Raw genomic sequence first — 20701 nt, forward strand, 5'->3', positions numbered from 1 at the left:
GGTCTCCGAATGTACATGATTATGTATGTATATTAAAATGTAAAGTATATTTTGTATATTCATAATTTCTCCGTTCTTTTCAGTTGAATATGATTAATAAAAAGTGACTGCGTTCATAACAATGGCGATGACATTAATGCATGAAAATAAGGATGGTAAAAAGAAAAAGGTAAAGGGAGAGAAAGAGAGCGAGGGGAGGGGGTAGAGAGGGAAGATGAGAGAGGGGGGTAGAGAGGGAAGATGAGAGAGAGAGAGAGAGGGTAGTGTGTACTAATTTTTTTTTCTCGTTTTTTGCCCCCGGAAGTTTGAAAATCGTTCCGGCCGTTATTCCCCCCCCCCCTCATGAGCAACAAAAAAATGGTAAATTTCTGGTCACAACTTTTTTTTTTTTACTGATTTTTGGGGGCTTTTTTTTTTTGGTCGGGGGGGGGAACCCCCCCCCCCCCTGGATCCGCGCCTGCTCTTGAAATTTCTTCCTCTGTCACGAACAATATCGCTTGCTCGTGGGGTAGAACCACAGCATTGGAAGCAAATAATCGTTTCCATTCCAAAATTTACCAAAGTTTAACGCTGTGCAAACTGCTATTGTTATTATTATATCATCTTTGTTCGTTTATTCAACTACGTGACATTGACCTCATTATTTTAATAGAACTCAATGAAATTTCCCATGTGGTATTCCCCGGCGATTGGCTCTGGCACAGTGTACTTTGTCTTGTAAAATAGGTTAGAATTCTCTTCATTGTCTACATGCATTATTAACCTTTTAGATCTGTTTCAAATACATAAGTCATGATAAAAAAGTTTGGTTTCGTGCTATTTAGTTAGCTTGTTTGTTTTGTTTTTACTTAAATCGGCTGATTCTCATTTCATTTTATTTTGAACGGATATAATTCGATTGATAACGAATAGGATGGGAGGTAACTGATACAGCTATAAACCTTAATTTTAGTACATCACATGATATACTAATTGAAAGAAATGACAAAGATCAGGATAAACAAAAACGATGAAATATTTCTTTTAAAAAACAACAATGGTTGCGATTACCGCATGGTCCCTGGTTACAGAAAACAGGGTTGACTATTTCGCAACGAGGTAAGGGGGGTAGAGGAATATTGCTTCTCTATGTTGCAACAACTGTTCTAGTTTTTGTCGTTGACAGCAGTGGTTGCGACATAACACAGTACTCACTGCGCTTGCGTACATCCACTGAGCAGCCTACTTTTCCGGTCTTCAAACCACTCCTTTGAACTTTGTTGATTTCGATGATGATTTCAAGGTTTAAATTGAACATGATATGAACCATATTATTTATATTTAGTTGCGTAAGGAGTCTGACATGTCAGACAGCATGATATACATGGAACACAAATAGAATTTGAAAATTCTCTTGATCACGTACTGATAAAAATAAAAGCATAGATTCCGAAAAAGTAGACTACCCTCCTACTTCGTCACTTCCGGACAATTTTGTGCGGGGATTCCCCACTCGACGAAACGAGCCACAGCTAGCTGCTTGCTTGCTGAGCTACAGATATATATAGTCATCAGTGACAGACCACATCTTTTCATTCCAACTGTTGAGCGGCGAGAAGAAAGGAATATGGAAGAGAAAGACGAATTGCGTGGTCACATAGTGCGAATCGACAGAGGTTTTGCAAATATTTCGGTATCAGGTCGGGCCGGGAATGCTCGCCTCGATACGTCGGCTGCTTGCCGTAGCACGGGTTCGTACATTTCCGATCTCCGTGAAATACTGGAAATCAATACTTGGCTTAAGGTTCGAGTTGTTCCAATGTCTGAGGAGGTTCTGTCAAAGATTCCTCAACACTTTCGCAATACGGTGAGGAGAAATTCTCAATGGGAAGTGAAGTTTTTCAGGAAAGACATTGAACCAGCGCCGCAATTAAGTCAGTTCAACGATCCCGAGAGGTATTTTACAGACGTCAGCAGCTTCAGTGGTGTGCCACGAGAGGCTGTCGGCCGGATCATCTCGGCACTACTGCAGATCACAACCATGCTCAACAACATACGACTTCAGAAGCTTCTTCCTCTCGCGAAATCACATTTCAAAGTCAAGGAAATCCCTGAAATCGGCCGTTATTTAGCGACAGAAGGGAATCTGGAAAGATTCATCCTGAATTGTCCTCAATATTTCACGATTTCATTAAGCGTTGTGAAGCGCTGTTGTGGGTTTAGCGAGGAAGTTTTCAATTCAGCCCTTACCAAGAAGACCCTGGAGATACAACTTCCAATGAAGAGAAGACAGACCGCTGCTGCATCTGCTGCTGGTGACCCTGTTGATTTCAAAGGTAACTGATCATTTTTGTTTATTATATATTTTTTTTAATTTACAATAGGAACTAGAAATTTAATTCGTCATGGGGACGAATGAGGTGGTCTGTCTTCAAGTCTTATGATAGATTATAATATTTACTATATTGAGAAAGGGAGAAGTTATATAGACATGTAAACTATGATGATCATCATGATGATCATGATGATGATGATCTAATTGATAGTAATGGGGATGACGATGATGATGATCATCATCATCATGATGATGATGATTATCATCAACAGACCACGATGACATCAGACTGAAAAAAAATGAGAGAACATTTAGATAGTATATAGTCTCAGCTACAACATACTAAAAAATCAACAAAAATCAAGCCGAAATAACGGCGATATTGCTCGCAAAAGACAAGAATGTAGAATCCAGATTTGAGAAAAAGTCATCTCCCATAAGGATTACACTCAAAAAGTAATGGATCAAGTGATAATAGGGTAATAACAAAGTAAATATGGTTGTTTATTACATTATTTGCGATTGTACGTGTTTTAATATTCAAAGGAGTTGGTACAGGGAAACAATCAAAAGTTATATGTATTAATAAAGAACTAAATATATTCAAGATTTGTGTGCTTAGTTTACTTGATTATTGGTTGCCGTTTGGCATTGGAAATGACATTCAGAGAACCCAACTCCTTGAAAGTACAGTAGTGTGTCTAACTTTAAACCCCAAACAAAACTTGACCTAACCTGGTGTTGTGCCTGGTGTTGTTCTAGGTGTTGTTCCAGGTGTTGTAGCTGGCGTTGTCACAGGTGTTGTTCCAGGTGTTGTTCCGGGTGTCGTTCCTGGCGATGTTCCAGGTGTTGTTGCAGGTGTTGTAGCCGGAGTGGTTCCTGGTGTTGTTCCTGGACTTGTTCCTGAGGGAAAAAATCAAAAGTTATAAGTATTAATATAGAACTAAACATATTCAAGATTTGTGCGCTTAGTTTATTTGATTGTTGCTGTTTGACATTAAAAAAGACATTTATACCCGATGAAACACCAAAATGCATTGTTACCTTGGCATCTAGGGTCAAGGAAACCTACATCACAAGCCTCCCATCTTTTCCCAGGATCGGTGGTGTAACACCAAGCAGTCTCATAATCATCCGGGTTTCTGCAATAGTTGTCGTCTAGTCCCGCGTTAGGATAGTTAGCTGGAGTCGTATCGTGTTGATGGGGATCCTGAGACGTCCATTCTTGACAAGTATGACCGTTGATTGTCTGAGATAAGTCTCCTCTGTAGTTCACTCCTGTAGGATCTTCCTGGCATGCAGGTGGGTCTCAAGAAGAAGAAAAAACAAGAGGTTATTCAATTTGGTCCACCCATTTCCCTCGAAAAAGCTTTTATATTTCAACATGTTTTATTCATTTGTCTTTGATTGATTTAAACAAATTATGTATTACAGAAGTCTGTTATTTTTAGTTTCTCTGCACTCTGGATTGCTTTTTATCTTTTTACATATTTTAATTATGTTTAATTCGATGTATATTGCATATTATAACAAGTTTTGTTTATGAAGTGTGGGACGAATTATTCCTCAAAATAGTTTATAATTAAGATAGAAAACAATTTTATGGCGCACCAAAAAGATATTTAGCCGTGACGTCTACATTTAAACACGGATGCGGAGGCCAGGATGCAGTCCATGCGTGGATGGCATCACGGGGAGTAAAACCCAATCCAAAACAAGTTCGAATTAGTAGGTGTTTTAGTAATTCTCTTATTCTAACTTAAATCTAACGATGATAACAACAAGTTAAATTATTATATCTCATCAATTTTCAATATAGGATAAGACAATGAACGGATAATGCCAAAGGGGCCTAATATGAACTGTTATGATAATAATGAAGTTTGGATAGATAGCAAACAGTTTTATAATTATGATATTTTTTGATTCCATGACATTTGCTCCGGCGACAATTGCTCCGCTGTAAATTTCATACACTAATCGAATGGCTAACTTCAACCCTGGATTCAACACTATACCCTACCCTAAACCTAACCCTAAACCTAACATAAAACCCTATTGAAACCCTAACCCTAACCCTACATCTTAGACGAAATAAAGCCCGGAGCAATTGTCGCAGGAGCAAATGTCGTGTCACCTATTTTTTCTCACATCCGGGTTAATGGCGGCTGGGGTATTGATAACAACCTTCATTTAATAACGCCCTGAATAATATCAAGTTATCATCCTGAACACCTAGTGGGGGTATCTGGTATAACACTTATTATCAGACTCAAGGTTTTATAGAAGCATCACTTCTGTAACTAGGCATGATAGTAAGGGATCCCTAAAACGACTTCCCCCAACATGGATTTCCAATCCTTTACATTTAGATATATGTACCGTGGCGCTATGTAGAGTAATAAAGTATCAAGTATCGTGTTTTTTTTTATCACATGCGCATCATATTTCCAACATTTTCTTTTCATGAAGCTTCGTAATTCCGAAAAATTTATCCTGTACCAGAATGTTCATGTATGAGAAAATGGAATTGGGTTAATGATTCAAAATTGTTGCTTTACTCTAAAGGTTCATTGGTCTGAAAATGAAATTGTTCCGAAGCTTAATAATTCTGAAAGTGGGATGGGGGCTCCATTACACCAAATAGAACATGAAGTTACCAATGTTTAGCAACCATTACATCATATTCATAAGCGAGAGAGCTCTCTGTATTTCATTTTTATTTGATTTCGTATATTTGATAATTTTGATAATTAGATTAGGTTGATTTTTTTATATAATTTTATTTCTGCATTTTTCTTAATACAATAACTGAATAACAGTAACAATCACATAGATATATATATATATATAAACGAAACTTAATATTTCTATAATATAATACTAGAAATTTAATTCGTCATGGGGACGAATTAGGTGGTCTGTTTTCAATGTTATGATCATTGAAAAGTCAAAAAAGAAAAAAAATGAAGAAAAAAAATTGTTGGAGACTCCCGGACTCGAACCAGGGATCTCGAGGTCCGAAGTCAAGTGCGTTACCGATATACCAAAACTAACCAAAACATTTCCCATAGCGATTACACGTAAACGGAAAATGAAATTCTCAAAATCCCACTTTGCAAGTGAAATATGAGCATGATCCCGGCATCTGATCGAGAAATAAATTGCACACTTATGATAGCTTATTGTCTCAGCTACAACATACTCAAAGCTCAGCGAAAACAAAGCTAAAACGACGGAGATATTGCTCGCGAAAGACAGGATGTAGAATCCAGTTTTGAGAAAAAGTCATGTCCCATAGAGAATAAACGCAAAATGTGAAAAATTGACATGCCACCTTTAATCGCAAAAATACGCCATGATACCTTTGTCAAAATGAAATATTGTGTTGACTGTGTTTGTAGAGAATCGTCTAAGCTAGATCATATCAAAATTTGGAAGAAAATCGATCAATATTTACAGAGATACAGTCGATTTTCCAGAAATCTACTGACGTCATAATATGCAAATTGAAATTTTGAGTTGGGAGAACATTATGATGACGTCATGAGTTAATTGAGGGTCAAATGAGAAATGAAATCATATCTCCAATTCATACTCTATCAAAATATGGAAACAAAATTGGGTTCACCCTACATCCTTAAGCGCTACAATGGATTTTGTATAGGCATGTTTTTGCCCATGTATGCTATGTATTACAAGAGCTCGCACGCACGGAAATTATCTTAAACGGACGCTCATTCCGTTATTAATGGTCAGAAAAAGGTGAACAAGGTATCAAAATGCTTGACAAAAATGTGCCAAATATGATGACAGAGGAAAATTGGCGATTCAATGTTGTAAAATACCAGTACGCGCGAAAACGCGCGCGCATGCACGTGTTCGCTTTTTTTTTGCAAAATGCTTAAAATGGCCTGAAACGTATGCAAAATTAATTTGATATGATTTTGAGCATTTTGAACATTTTGCGCGCGAGCTGACGCGCGGACGTACGCATGCTCGCGCGCATTTTTTGACCTGAAATTGACCGGACGGATATTGACCTTAATCGTGATAAATATGAATGAGAAATGCTTTTCCGTTATGAAGATATGATCATGAGTAAAAAGTGCCACAAAAAAACACAAAATGGCGGCTGGATGACGTCATGAAGATTTGATGACCTTGAAAATGTTACTGTCACGTCTCATGACAATGACCTATGACTGTGCTAAAATTGAAGGAAATTGATTGAACCGATCTTGAGTTATCCTGTGAACAAAAAAAGGGGTAAAATAAATAAAAATAAAGAAATAATAATAAGAAAGAAAATTCTGACGAAAACAATAGGGGATCTGTCGTTGACAGACCACCTAATAAATTTCTTTAGACAAGGCCCCGTGCTTTATTTCAAAATCTATATTCATTTTATTATGCGTATATACTATATAATAGTGATTTATCTTTCATAATTTTATATACGTTTATGTTTTCCGTCATATAGTTATTAGGACGGCCTTTTTTCATTGATAGAATTGGTTAATATATTTTACCTACTTTAAAAAAATGATTTCCAATCAAACCAATGAAAATTAAGACTGGTACTTGTGTAAAGTTATTATTAAAGGATTGCTCATTTACATGCATCAAAATTCACAATTCGTGATAAAAACAGACTTCTTTACACTGTCACCCATAAAGTCTTATATTTTTTACCACTCGTCGTGAAGTGATTGTGACAATAATCAAGGTCCGTATAAATTGTTCGGGCACACACAAAATACACACTATAATCAAGTATCTAAGAGAGCAAACAACTCTCTCAGACGACAATAATTAACATAAAAATAACAATTATCACTGGATAAAATATCAACGGAGTCGTCTCAAGGGAGTATAAAACTCACCTCGAGGTTAATCTCGCCACGGTCAAAAATGCACAAATATAATGAATCGTACAAAAACACCATTAAACAATCATAAAAAAATCAAGCACAAAAAAGGATCGTTAATATTTCAGCAAATCGAATCGAATCAGCATCGATGACGATGATGAACATATTGCTCCGGTTTTCTCGTTTTCGCTCATTGGACCAAAGCCAGCACAAACGTAGCTAGTTCGACGTCACTACCAAACTATAGCCAATCAGCTGTCAATGACGTCATATTGTATGAGGCGGCAAATATATTTTGTGAAACTATCGAAAAATTGACTATTTCTAATCGCAAACTATAGTTTTATTTCTGTATGGAAACGCAGTCATTGTTATCTTGGCGTGCATCCATGTCATCAGAATATGGTAAAATACATGATTCAAGGGGTCTATTTTGCAGGAAAATTGTAAATTTCGTAGAATGTTCCACTATGTTACAGGGTGTGCCATTGGGTATGTGTGAACCGGGTGCAGGCGCGGATCCAGGATTTCTTAGGGGGGGGGAGGGGGCCCAAATTTGAAATCATGCGAGCCAAATATCGGTACGTTATGGTGACCAGCAGTGACGTAATTTTTTTTTTGGGGGGGGGGGGGTGGGTGCAGGGAGGGGCGAGTTTCCCCCTCCCTCCTCCGCGAAGCGCGGAAGCTTTGACATTTCAATAAATTATTAGAGAAAGAAGACGATTCGTTGTACCGTTCCCAAATATAATCCTCGTCTGAATTATGTTTCCTCACCTCCCGCGCGAAGCGCGGAAGCTTTTACGTTTCATTGAGAGAAAGAAGACGATTCGTTGTGTCGTTATCGACTCTTAATCTTCGTCTAAATTCAGTTTCCCCCCTCCCGCGCAAAGCGCGGAAGCTTTTACGTTTCATTAAATCATTGGCGAAAGAAGACAATTCGTTGTAGGCCTACCGTTATTACTTTTAATCCTCGTCTAATTTCATTTTCCCCCTCCCGCGCGATGCGCGGAAGCTTTTACGTTTCAAATCATTAGAGAAAGCAGACGATTCGTACCGTTCTCGACTCTTAATCTTTGTCTGAATTTCAAAAATGTTCTTCGTCTACTCCCTTTTCTTCCTACGTCCTTTTCCTTTTTCACTCCTCTCTTTTTTGGCCGGCGTTTTGGGGCCCCCCTCTGTGAAAATAATGCATTTAAACGCAACGAATTTTCTTTTGGACCAATAAAATTGAATTTAAGAGTTCAATATTGTACCCCCAACAAATCTGAAACAAATATAGATATGTGACTCAAAGTGATATACCGGTTTTTACCGATATACCTGATAATAATATAATATGTAAAACATGGGAAAAAAACATTATTTATTGTTAGGGTTAGGGTTAGAGTAAGGTTAATACGGACCTTGGTTTCCTAGGGTAACGCAGGGGCCCGGTGTCCTAGGGTAACGCGGGGCCCGGTGTCCTGGGGTTAGGGTTAGAGTTAGGGTAACGCAGACCCTAGTGCTAGGAACCAATAATTGCTTGACTTTGTAAAAGGCATCAAATTAAAACAGCAAATTTAGGGGCGAAATTACCAAAAAAGCTGGGGCGAGCTGACCAAGAATCCCAAAATCGCCAACAAAAAAAATCGGGGGGGGGGGGGAGGGGGGACATGACCAATTGAGGGCGACTTTGTAAGGGGGCGGACCGACATTGGGCGACCGGAAATGGAACCGCCTGTATAGCCTACCAGGCTCACCTAAAATTCTTGCGTTCGCATTGTTTCCTTCTTCCTCTCCCAACCTCCCTTTCTACGCCTTTGATTTCATACACTCATTATGCTACCAGCAAAAGTTTAAGGAATAAAGCGACAATCAAGTTCAAGTAAAAAGATTGAAGATTTGCGTCGCGTGATTCTTTTCATTTGTTTTGATCGGCGTGTTGAGGTCAAGAGATATCTCGACCCTTTATGGTGGCTCCAATTCGAGCTCAAGGCTATGAGTGTGTAATCGTAGACACCTCTTAGTATAGAAAGCTCGAAACAATATATACAATCTACTTGTTAACATGTAGTTCAAGTGAACAAGTGAATCAGGTGCGGATCCAGGATTTCTTAGGGGGAGGGGCCCAAATTTGAAATCATGCGAGCCAAAATAATATTGGTACGTTATGGTGACCAGCAGTGACGTAATTGGGGGGGGGGGGTGGGTGCAGGGAGGAGCGAGTTTCCCCCTCCCTCCTCCGGGAAGCGCGGAAGCTTTGACATTTCAATAAATTATTAGAGAAAGAAGACGATTCGTTGTACCGTTCCCAAATATAATCCTCGTCTGAATTATGTTTCCTCACCTCCCGCGCGAAGCGCGGAAGCTTTTACGTTTCATTAAATCATTAGAGAAAGCAGACGATTCGTACCGTTCTCGACTCTTAATCTTTGTCTGAATTTCAAAAATGTTCTTTGTCTACTCCCTTTTCTTCCTACGTCCTTTTCCTTTTCACTCCTCTCTTTTTTGGCCGGCGTTTTTTGGGGGACCACCCGACCGCCCCCCCCTCCCCCCTGGCTACGCGCCTGCGGTCAGATGAACATATGTTGATACCTTGTCTGCCCCGGAACTCAGGGGTTTAAGGCAATAATTTACGGTCAGATTAGCATTCAGGGGTCCGCCTTTGGGCCCTAGGCGGGTCCAGGGAGCAGAGCCCCGGAAGTTCAGGGGTTTTAGGAATTTTATTAAGGTCAGATGAGCATTGTTTTGATACCTAATTGTGACACTGGCAGGTCATTAATTGGCGTGGGGTTCAGGGGGCGGAGCCCCCGGAATCTCCAGAGTTTTAGGCACTCAATTACGGTCAGATGAGTATCAAGAGGCCCGCCCGTTAGGGCTCTTGGTTGGGGTCAGGGGGCAGAGCCCCCGGAAGCTCAGGGGTTTTAGGCGTTTAATTACTGTCAGATGAGCATCTAAGGGCCCACCTTAGGGCCCTAGGTGGAACCCAGGGGGCAGAGCCCTCGTGGTTTTAGGCATTTAATTTAATCATGGTCAGATGAGCATATTTTGATACCTCATTATAATGTGACACTGGCATTTAACTATTTTTTCTTTCTTGCTCTCTTTCTTTCTATTTCTCTTTAATATACTTTTTCAAAAAAAAGGTGGGGGGGGGGGGCTCGAGGATCCCGATCCCCGTCGTTCCGCGGGCCCTGACATGTAGGCATCTCAAGAAGCATTTTCTTGCCTGGCTATTTAGGAATTTGTCATTTTCCAACAAACGCATAAAAAAGTACAATTTACTTAAAAGTGAGGAAAAATTGGGGAAAATTATGTCATTTCTGCATTATTTGTAAACCACCGTTATGGAATTAGAAAAAAAAAACACGTTTGAATTTGATTTCCCCAAAGCCCCCCCCCCCTCCCCTATCAGTACGTCAGTGCCCCCCCCCCCCGATTTACACCTTGTTGACGAGAAAATTACAACTGATATCCCTTACCTTTCTTCATTCTCTGTTTGTTCTTTCCCTTTCTCTCCTCTTTCCCTTTCCCTTCCCTTCCTTCTCTCTCACTTAGGTTTACTGGGGGGGGGGGGGCAAGGTCATTTTGGCCCCCACTCCGCTCCACACATTGTTGACTGATCTCCCCTTCTTTTCTTCTTCCTCTTTTTTGTTCCCTTTTAGCTCTCCTCTTTTCCTTTTCCTTCCTTCTCTCTTTGTTTAGCGGGGACGGGGGGGGGGGGGGAGGCAAGGGCCTTTTGCCTCCCCTCGATCCACAACTTGTTGGCGGGAAAATTGCAACTGATATCCCCCTTCTTTTCTCTTTTTCTTCCTCTTTTTTCCTTCCCTTTATCTCCTATTTTCCTTTTTTCTTTCCCTTTCTTTCCTTCTCTTTTATTTTTTGATTGGAGGAGGAAGGTTGGTCCTTTTGCCCCCCCCCCGATCTCCTTCTTCCCTCTCTTCTTTTCTTCTTCCTCTTTTTTCCCCTTTCTCTCCTCTTTCCCTTTCCCTTCTTTTCCTTTTCTCTCTCTCCTTTTTTTTTTTTTTTTTTTTTTGCGGGGGGGGGGGGGGGGGGCCAAGGCCCGCTCGGCCCCCCCCCTGGATCCGCGCCTGACCGGGTGTGCGGAAATTGTGTGTCGGGAAGGGGAAGTGAGAGTGTTCGTGTGTGTGGTAATTGCATGTGTGTCAGATGGCTAATCATATATCTACAATGACGAGTAAACTGTCTACATCACAGTCCACAGATAAATATGTGTCTTGAACGTATAGCAGACGGCAATCGGCGGAGCAGACGACACTTGATAGTGATTTTGTATGTGAGATTGCTTTGCTAAATATAAACTACAAGACCCCTTTACATATCTTTAAACTATCATTGATATCTGATAATTAAACAGTTAGTAAAATAAACCTACCAAACTACATAATACAATGAAATACTTGACTGAAAGTAGGGGAGTTTGATATGGTGCACAATTGCACCCCTCTGTAAATAATCGAATAGTCCATGGTGTGTCATGAATATTCATGTTTTTGCTTACCTCGGCAAAATTGTTTGCCCGTACGGTGGGGGGGGGGGGGTTGGCTGAAGTGGACATAATGAACCAAGCAGAACTGATCTATGATAATTCATGCTTGTTATCCTTCGTGTGCCTAACCTATAATCTTACAATCGCGTGGTAAATTGCGTCCAAAGTTTGACTTATTACACATGCGTTATATATGCAATGGCGAGCTTGCGACCTATTTTGATCAATTTACGGTGGGTGAACTTTCAAAAGTCAATGGGACATGAGGGTTCCAATGAAAGAGCTAGTGTCAACGTACGTCGGGGTGGATGCTTTTCTTTTAAACAAAAAATGAATTTTTAACGATTTTTTGGGGTAAAAGTCCACATGCTAACACACGGTTAGGCTACTGGACTCTGACGATAGGGTGCGTTGTCAAATGAGACTCATCGGAGCTATTATGAACGATAGATAAAAAGTACTTTTCTCACTGCATGTTGTCGAATAAAAGGCGATGTCAACAATGTCAAAAAGAGTCGTCAGAAATAAATCTTGAAAAAATGCAAGACGTCTGGTCAGCAAGTCCACGGGTAGTGGTCCGGGGACGTAGTCGTTTAATCCTCGTTGGATAAAACTTTGACCGGCACGGTAAACTCAACACAGTAGCAACCTGCGTGTACCGACATAAAAAATCCCACTGATTTCCACATGGAAAATCATAACGAAGCCTCAACCACCACGTACTGCAGCGTGATTGGTTGAATTATAATTTGAAATACGCGTATACTCCAACATTCAATTCAATTTTAAATGAGGTTTTATTCAAGACTTATCAAAAAGTCCAAAGACTAAAAATGCAAGTTTATAATTATCAAACATACAATCATATAAAAAAAAAGCATTCAAAAACATATATATATATATATAAAGAAAACATAGCAAATGGGAAAAATATATACAAATGAATAAATGTTTACATCAAAGCAGTATAAAAACATGTCAGTATGCGCGCTATACGTAACAATGAAAAGTCTACATCATACTAGAATATAATTTTTTTTAAACAGATGCCGAGGGGCGAGGGGTGAGGGGGTGATAGCAGGATGTAACGTCCCACGGAGCCTAAAAAACAAATATGCCTCAAATATTAAAGCAGTCTGTATTTCTTTTATATACCGAATTCACACAAAAACCCGCAAAGAATTCTTACTTTATCCAGGGAGATGTCCCTGCTTTATCCTTTTCTTGAGTAAAGACTGGTTAAAACATCTCAGAAAATCTGAGACACTGTCTGTAAATCTCTGAATTTTACAATAATTCGGGAATCGCACACACACTGAACTGTATTTTGTATCCGCGCTCGCACAAAGAAACTGTTTACACGTTAACCAATGGGGATCTCACCAAAATCTTTCAAAATACTATTGACCGGTAGGTGGGCATGCGGGCATCTTTTAAAAGACTATTGATCGGTAGGCGGGCATGGCTAAAATCATGACTCCAATTTCGACCAATCAGATGGCTAGATTTCTAAAGAGAGGCATATAAAACCAGTTAGAACACGGTCTGCAAAGCCAGACAGCGGATCGGAGTGAAGTACCACGCAAGGGAAATTAATTCTCCCTAGCCGCCATCTTGAAAATGGGATAACAATACATATCAAACATGTACAAATCAATGCATAAAACTCGTAAAACTTTATTTTACATGCAAAAGTTAAAAATCGTGACATTTGGTTACTACAATACCGTCATAGTATTATAATATTTTTGTCATTATACTCATTACCACTACTACTATACTACTACTACTACTCTTATCATTAATATTGAGATTGGATTAATTGTTCAATGGTTTTACGCTAATAAACTTTCCATTAATGAAAAGAAAACCAATTTTATGATTTTTACCAAAAAGAAACTAAATAAAGACTCAATAACAATCAAACTAGGTAATGTAAACATTCATAGAGTTTCTTCAGCAAAGTTTTTGGGTGTTATTATTGATGATAAGTTCTCCTGGTCTAATCATATTGGTGTCATCTGCAACAAATTATCTAAAAGTATTGGTGTCATGTACAGATTGAAATCTCTCCCTAAAATTATACTCAAAATGATATACTATGCAATTGTGTACCCTTACTTACATTATGGTATTATTGTATGGGGCAATGCTGCATTAATTTATCAAGATAGACTGTTCAAATTACAAAAACGTGCAATAAGAATTATTAATCATTCTTCTTTTCTTGCCCATACCAATCCAATATTTTACTCATTAAACATGTTGCAATATAGGGATGTATATTTATTACAAGTAGGTGTTTTTATGTATTTATGTCACCACAATCTTATCACTGATTATATTTCCAAATTGTTTATTTTAAACTGTAATGTTCATAGTTATAATACTAGAAATGCTAAACAATTTCACTTGCCATTGACTCGTACAGTACTAAACCAAAAAATAATTATTTTCCAAGGACCCTTTTTATGGAACACTCTTCCCCATTATATTCATAATTCTGTTAGTGTAAATGTTTTTAAACGTAGGTATAAGAAATTTCTTTTAGATAAACTGCAATAATCATTTAAGTTCAAGACATATTTTATTTGTTTGTTGTATGTTTGTTGTCTTGATTTGAGTATAGTATAATGTTTAGTAACGGATATATTTCATATTTTTTTATTATAAAAAAGGGTCAACCTTTATATAAGGATTATTTTTTTCCTTTCAGGTTGCAACCTATTCAGTTTATTTTATGTCCAAATGTCAAATATGTTCTTAATGTGTATTATATGTTATATAGCTGGTTGTTATATGAAATGTTGTCTTTTTAAACTGAATGAAATAAAATTGAATTGAATTGAATTGATATGAATTGAATTGAATAAGTGTTTATACAAAACTTCTACTTTCATTCCCTGTAGATGTGCTCAGTCAAACCCAAATCATCGATTATGTGGAGGACTGTAATCGAGTTCTTGATCCGATCCTTGACCAGTCTAGAAGAGAGACTGTGGTCATCGGACTCGATTGTGAAGGTGTCGGATTAGGTAAGTGAATTAATGCAGGTCATGCATCAGTGATAGTTTGTATTAAATAGCAGTTTGACATGGAAGCAAGTTACACACGATGCGTCATTTTATTGACTGGCTTAAGCCCCTTTCACACCGGGCCATACGTATAGTTGCGTCAGTGAGTGTTGCGTACCAACCACGCCGAGCGTACGCTGTACTACGCTGGCAACGTAACTTTACGCTGATTGACGAGTGGTACGCGAGGTGGACGCAACAAATTTAACATGTTTAACTTTGTTCGCGTTCTTTACGGCGTAGACACTAGACGCAAAGCGTGCGCATTTGCTACGCTAGTCTACACAATACTACGCAACACTACGCTACCGTACGCCATGCCTACGCGATAGTAAGTTACCCTACGCCAATCCGACGAAGCAGTAAAAACGTATAAATCAATTAATGCGTCCTAGATCCTATTTGCGCACACAATAAGCAACCATGTGCAACCATAAGCGTCCCTACATGTACGTACCCGTTACGCCAGGACTACGTAAACGTACGCAACCCTACTCCTGTTATACGCAATCGTATGCGTAGGTAGGCCTACGCCAATTGAATACGCCATAGGTACGCGGTGCGGATGTCAGAGGACACATTGTTCAGTGCACCGCACAGCACCCACCCGGTCGCCTCGAGGACCCCGGCCGGACCCGGGAGCCATGGGGTCCCTAGCTGTTCATCGGACGGAGCCCATAAGCTTACCGGCCGTCACCCGGCCGGAATCCGACCGGAACCCAACCGGCACTCTTACGGGCGCCTTGTATTTTCACTCGACCAATGAAAATCGGAAGGGTCCCGTATGGTCTCTAAAGTCCTACCGCCGGGTAGGGAAAATCGTACGGCGCGGGCACTGTGTATGTGACCTAGGCATTACGTTTGTATAGTAGGCGATATTGTTTGTCTCGGTAATGTATCCATACTTAGGTTTAGCAAGGGTTGCTGTCTAATGTCTTACTCTTAATCACACCAGACCAACACCAGGGGGGGGGGGGGCGATTATAAAAAAATCTTTTGTTTTTTGTGATGCTTGTGGGCTATTCATTAAATCAATTCTAAGCTTAAATTGATTTTGATTAATTTTGAAATCTATTTGTATGGCTTGTTGAAACATCCCCTGAATTCCATATCTCGATATGTTGTGTGCAGGAAGAGCGGGTGGATGCCTGACTCTTGTTCAGATCTCCACGTGGGACGGGAAAGCATTCCTCTTTGACGCCTTCAAGAACCCTCAGCTTCTCAAAGGAAACTCTAGTCTCAAGAAGATACTAGAACATAACAGCATCCTGAAGGTAGACTTGTGTGATTATAAGATTAACAACTTGATTGTTACAATGGAATGATTTGAATTTAGAGAAAAATAGCTGCCCCACAGCATTGCTTAATTTTCAGATAGGCTGTCAGTCCAAAAGCAGTCTTAAAAACAAGACTATTTGCGTCAATGGTAAAACCTAATGTTTTTGAATGTTTATTGATATATTTCCCTCTTTCCTTTAGTATATTGGACATACACTTTATATCCTCATACAATGCAAAGTCTGTAAAAGGTAGACAATTACCATGTTATGCAAGGTTGAAACGGAAAGCATGGGTTATGTGACATCTAACATCTAGCAAAAATGTACCTGCTTTATAGAATAATGTAAATAGTGATAATGCTATTTGCTAATTGTTTTTGTAATACTTAGCCTAAAATTACTAAACCCTTATCATAATTGATGTTCCCTGTATAAAACATAATTTATACTATTTATTGCAGGTTATCCATGATTGTAAAAGTGACGCATACTCCCTGTATCATGGGTTTGGTGTGAAACTCAAGAACGTGTTTGATACGTCGGTAAGCTAACATCTTTGTTATCCGTAAAACTAACTGCATTCATCCATGATGCAATAATTAATTTCGTACATTCAGTCATTTAGACCTGGGGGAGGGTACTCACATATTAGGACATACGGGGTGTGCAGCTCTAATGGGTAACTTTTTCACACTAAAATCCCCCAAAACATGGGTCCCACCATTAACAAAAATACCATTAAAAATGGGTCCGTTTTTTTCTTCAAAATTTGCAACATTTTCGGGTGTTTGCCCTGCAAACACCCGAAAAAAACACTCGAAAATTGTGGAAAATGGGTTTTTTCTCGGGAAAATGCCCCCTAATAATGGGTAGAGGTTTCGAGGCTTGAACTGATTGATATGATCTAAATTTATGTAACGTGCCACTAAATCCACTTTGCAACTCATTGTTATCCAATTTTGGAACTTTAAAAAGTCAATGTGATGTGACAGTATAGCAAATCAAGAAGTGTTAAAAACGTATGTATTTGTTATATTTTCGTCAAGATTGCGATGCGCACAATAATGGAGCAACTGAACAGGAATCGATCCTACCAAGTCGGTTTTAAAGCTCTTTGTGAGCTCCTCGGAGAGGGCGCATCTCACAAAGATGATGATTTTGTGAAGAAGATGCTTGAGACGCCAGATTTCTGGAAGATTCGACCATTAACAGAAGAGATGATCTACTACGCTGCATCTGATGCATTGTGTTTGGTTCCCAGCGTCTACTTGAAAATCAACGGGTATGTTAACATAAAAATTACTTGCTCACTTGGCAAACAAAATGGCATATATTTCCAATCTTATTTGTGACGACTACATGATTTTAGGTCCATAGCCATGGTATTTTCCTCTTTCATAAAACATATGATGTTTGATACGTTCCAGGACGACGTGTTTTGGTTTTCATTTCTAATCTAGACTTTTACCATTCGTTTACAAACTTTTTTTTTTACATTTATTTATTCATCATTTTTATTACATTGCTGCTTTATCGGTACCGTTTCATTATACCATAGAAAAACACAAACGAACATTTGTCTTTTGAAAATCATGCACATTGTTAAAGACTCATCAAATTATACCACCGTTTACTACTCAAATGGCTTACAGACTTAACTGCTTTCCCAAATACAATGTCGGGGATAATGCAATTATGATCTTTATAATGGTACCCTATGCGTATCTTGTAAAAAAGCATAATTGTTACATATATCGTTTAAATATATGATACCACTTTTATTATACCAGTCTTCATAAAATAACATTTTGGTTTTTACGAATAATTTTTCCAATTGCTTTTTGAAGACGGTTCGCAAGCACTGCCGCAATGATATTGTAATCACAATTCAGCAATGTGATCGTTCTCCAATTTCTGAACTCCGAGTGGTTCAAGGTCCCCTTTCTTGTATATCAATGTAATTAGTCCTTTCCTTTGAGTATTCGCCATTTTCCCATTAGCATAAACGCTCGATATTAAAGAGCATCAACTAAAATATCATAGATCTCATTCCAAACACCTGATAGAATTTCGCGGTTATTCCGTCAGAGCCTGGAGTTTTGTTTTTGGTTATTGAGTATACAGCTTGTTTACATTCTTTATGTGTTGTTATTTTAATCGTCAGAAAGAGATGAATTTGTTTTTTTTTAGAGTATACCTTTTGCAGTTTAACATCAATATCTTCTAACTACAAAAATCAATATTTCGTCTTGTTTTTCTAAGCTGAGAAAATATTTCGTACTTCTTTCTCCCTCTTCCATCCATCTTGCCTTAGCTCTGATACCAGCTCCTTTAGATTCTACTTTAAATATATTTCCAGCTCTTCCTTTATGACTCTTTAGTCGTTTTCATTATCATTATTTCCACTTTCGTTATCAATACGTTTTTGTAGCACATTACGCTTCATTTTTAAAAACCCTTTTCTATTCGGTTGATCTCCAACTTTATATTTTTGTGTCAATTCACGTATCTTTATTTGTAAAAGTTCCCATTTCTGTAGGGGGCTCATACATTGAGAATTGATTGAACTAATAACATGATAATAATATTGGATTCTTATATAGCGCACGTATCGACCTTGCAAGGTCCTCAAGGCGCTCCAACATTACCCGGCTATGCTAGGCTGCCGATTTCGACGCTCACAGCATTTTAAGGAATTCCTTCCTACCGGTACCCATTTAACACCTGGGTGGAGAGTGGCAAATGTAGATCAATGTCTAATAACTAATAACATGAAAAATATTTTATTTTATAAATGTAATGCTTCCTGGGAGAAATGTCAATAGTTTGAATATATTTGTGGCTTACACCCAGTAAATAAGATCGATTAATCGATCTGTAATTTAAAAACTGGTTCTCTTTTTTTTTTGGCCTCCTTTAGCACAATTTTTTTTTTTTTTGTTTGTTAACAATTAAACAAAAATTTAGGGGGTTTAACCCCCCCCCCCCCCCTGCGTACACGCCTGGTCACATCTATATCTAGGTGTTCTTCAAATACCAATATTATGACGTCCTCAGTGCAACAACTATCGCAGAAGGAGAATTTGTTCTTAGTGGGTAGATATCTTATGTAGTAACACGTCTAGTGGATATTTGTCCTAGGAGCATTTTCGTATGGTCGGTATGCGAGAGCTTTTAGTTATCAGACACATTTTGAAGAAATATTTTGGATATTTTTTTAAAATAAATATAAAAATCTAGATAATCCATGTTTCAACTTCAGAGGTGGCCCTAAGAAATATGTTACTGTATTTGCATTGTACTGTCTTTGCAGAATGCTGACACCGCTTTGGCAAGACCTGTTCACGTGGTCTTGCAAAGACACCTTGGAAAACATGCAGAGACGCTAACAACAATGAGGTAACCAAGTCATCTGACAGATGACATCAGAAACCAGGCCAACGTCTTTTACAAGCCAACCAAAGTGGAGCTCCCTTTCTTAAAAACCGGAGAATTAACATCGAAGACGACGACAGCGACGACATTTTCTTCTAAATATCATCACGCTCAAAAACGTATTATTTTATATATTTATTTACTACCATTATCATTTATGAAGGGCCTCTTTACAGAGCTGTAAACACTTTTCGTCGCATGATTAGCTTGTTTTGATAGCAGATTGAACTCATTACCAATATTGAGAAAATGGGTATAGCATCATCATCATTGCAGTGTCATGTAGATGTTAATGGTGATGATGGAGATTCACAGCATGTAAATAGTGCCCTATTTGTCTTTTAAGAATGTCAATTTGTTCACACCTCACACGTGACACCGGCATTCTCATCTGCTGAAATAATTGAGTTTTGAGGATTTAATCTATTAAGAATTTAATGTAAATCGAATGGTAAGTCCATATTTATATCATATTTAATTTGATTTTTTTTTTTTTTTTTTTTGGGGGGGGGGGGGAGTCTAGGAATACAATTAATTTTCGAAATTCTAATCATTATTGGCAAATTTGTGCATTTAATTGTAATGATCTTTTTTGAATATGTTTTTAATAATTCCAAGCATCAAATATATGACAAAGGCCTAGTAATTGACCTACAAAATTCCTAATTTGTGTGCGATATATTGTTTTTATTTCCATAACAATATTAAATACACAGATATGGAGAGTAGTACAAGTTCAACTCTCCTTCAATGTCTACAGTTTAAGAAGATAATATTAGCTTATTATATCACTTTACTCTTTAATGGTTGTAATATCAATCGGAGGGATAATCAGGGCAGCCCATGCAATAGTACAGCATTAAGTTATTTTATTATGCCTCCGCTACAAAGTAGCCGGAGGCATTATGTTTTCTGGTTGTCCGTCCGTCCGTACGTCCGTCCGTCCGTACGTCCCGTTCTCGTGATCGCGTTATCTCAAGAACCAAAATTATTGATGGATTCTCTCTAAACTTGGATCATGTATGTATCTTGCAGAGCCAATGAACTGATTAGATTTTGGGGTCACGAGGTCGAAGGTCAAAGGTCACAGGGCTCATTATGTATTCAAAAATAGCTTGTGATCGCAATATCTCAAGAACCGATCAATGGATTCCTGCCAAACTTGGGTCATGTATGTATCTAACAGAGCCAATGGACTGATTAGATTTTGGGGTCACGAGGTCGAAGGTCACAGG

General features: G+C 38.5%; 1 protein-coding gene across 1 annotated transcript; it reads left to right on the top strand.

Annotated features, from left to right (window-relative positions):
* Nucleotides 1-226: 226 nt before the first annotated feature.
* Nucleotides 227-19958, top strand: LOC752254. The gene is made up of 6 exons (XM_030997710.1): nt 227-2315; nt 14587-14712; nt 15883-16025; nt 16493-16573; nt 17078-17313; nt 19345-19958. Exons 1-6 carry the CDS (start codon nt 1607-1609, stop codon nt 19418-19420), a joined length of 1371 nt encoding a protein of 456 aa, XP_030853570.1. The 5' UTR covers nt 227-1606; the 3' UTR covers nt 19421-19958.
* Nucleotides 19959-20701: the final 743 nt, after the last annotated feature.

The sequence above is a fragment of the Strongylocentrotus purpuratus genome, unplaced genomic scaffold (assembly GCF_000002235.5).
Source record: "Strongylocentrotus purpuratus isolate Spur 01 unplaced genomic scaffold, Spur_5.0 spur5_scaffold_4, whole genome shotgun sequence".
Taxonomy (NCBI): domain Eukaryota; kingdom Metazoa; phylum Echinodermata; class Echinoidea; order Camarodonta; family Strongylocentrotidae; genus Strongylocentrotus; species Strongylocentrotus purpuratus.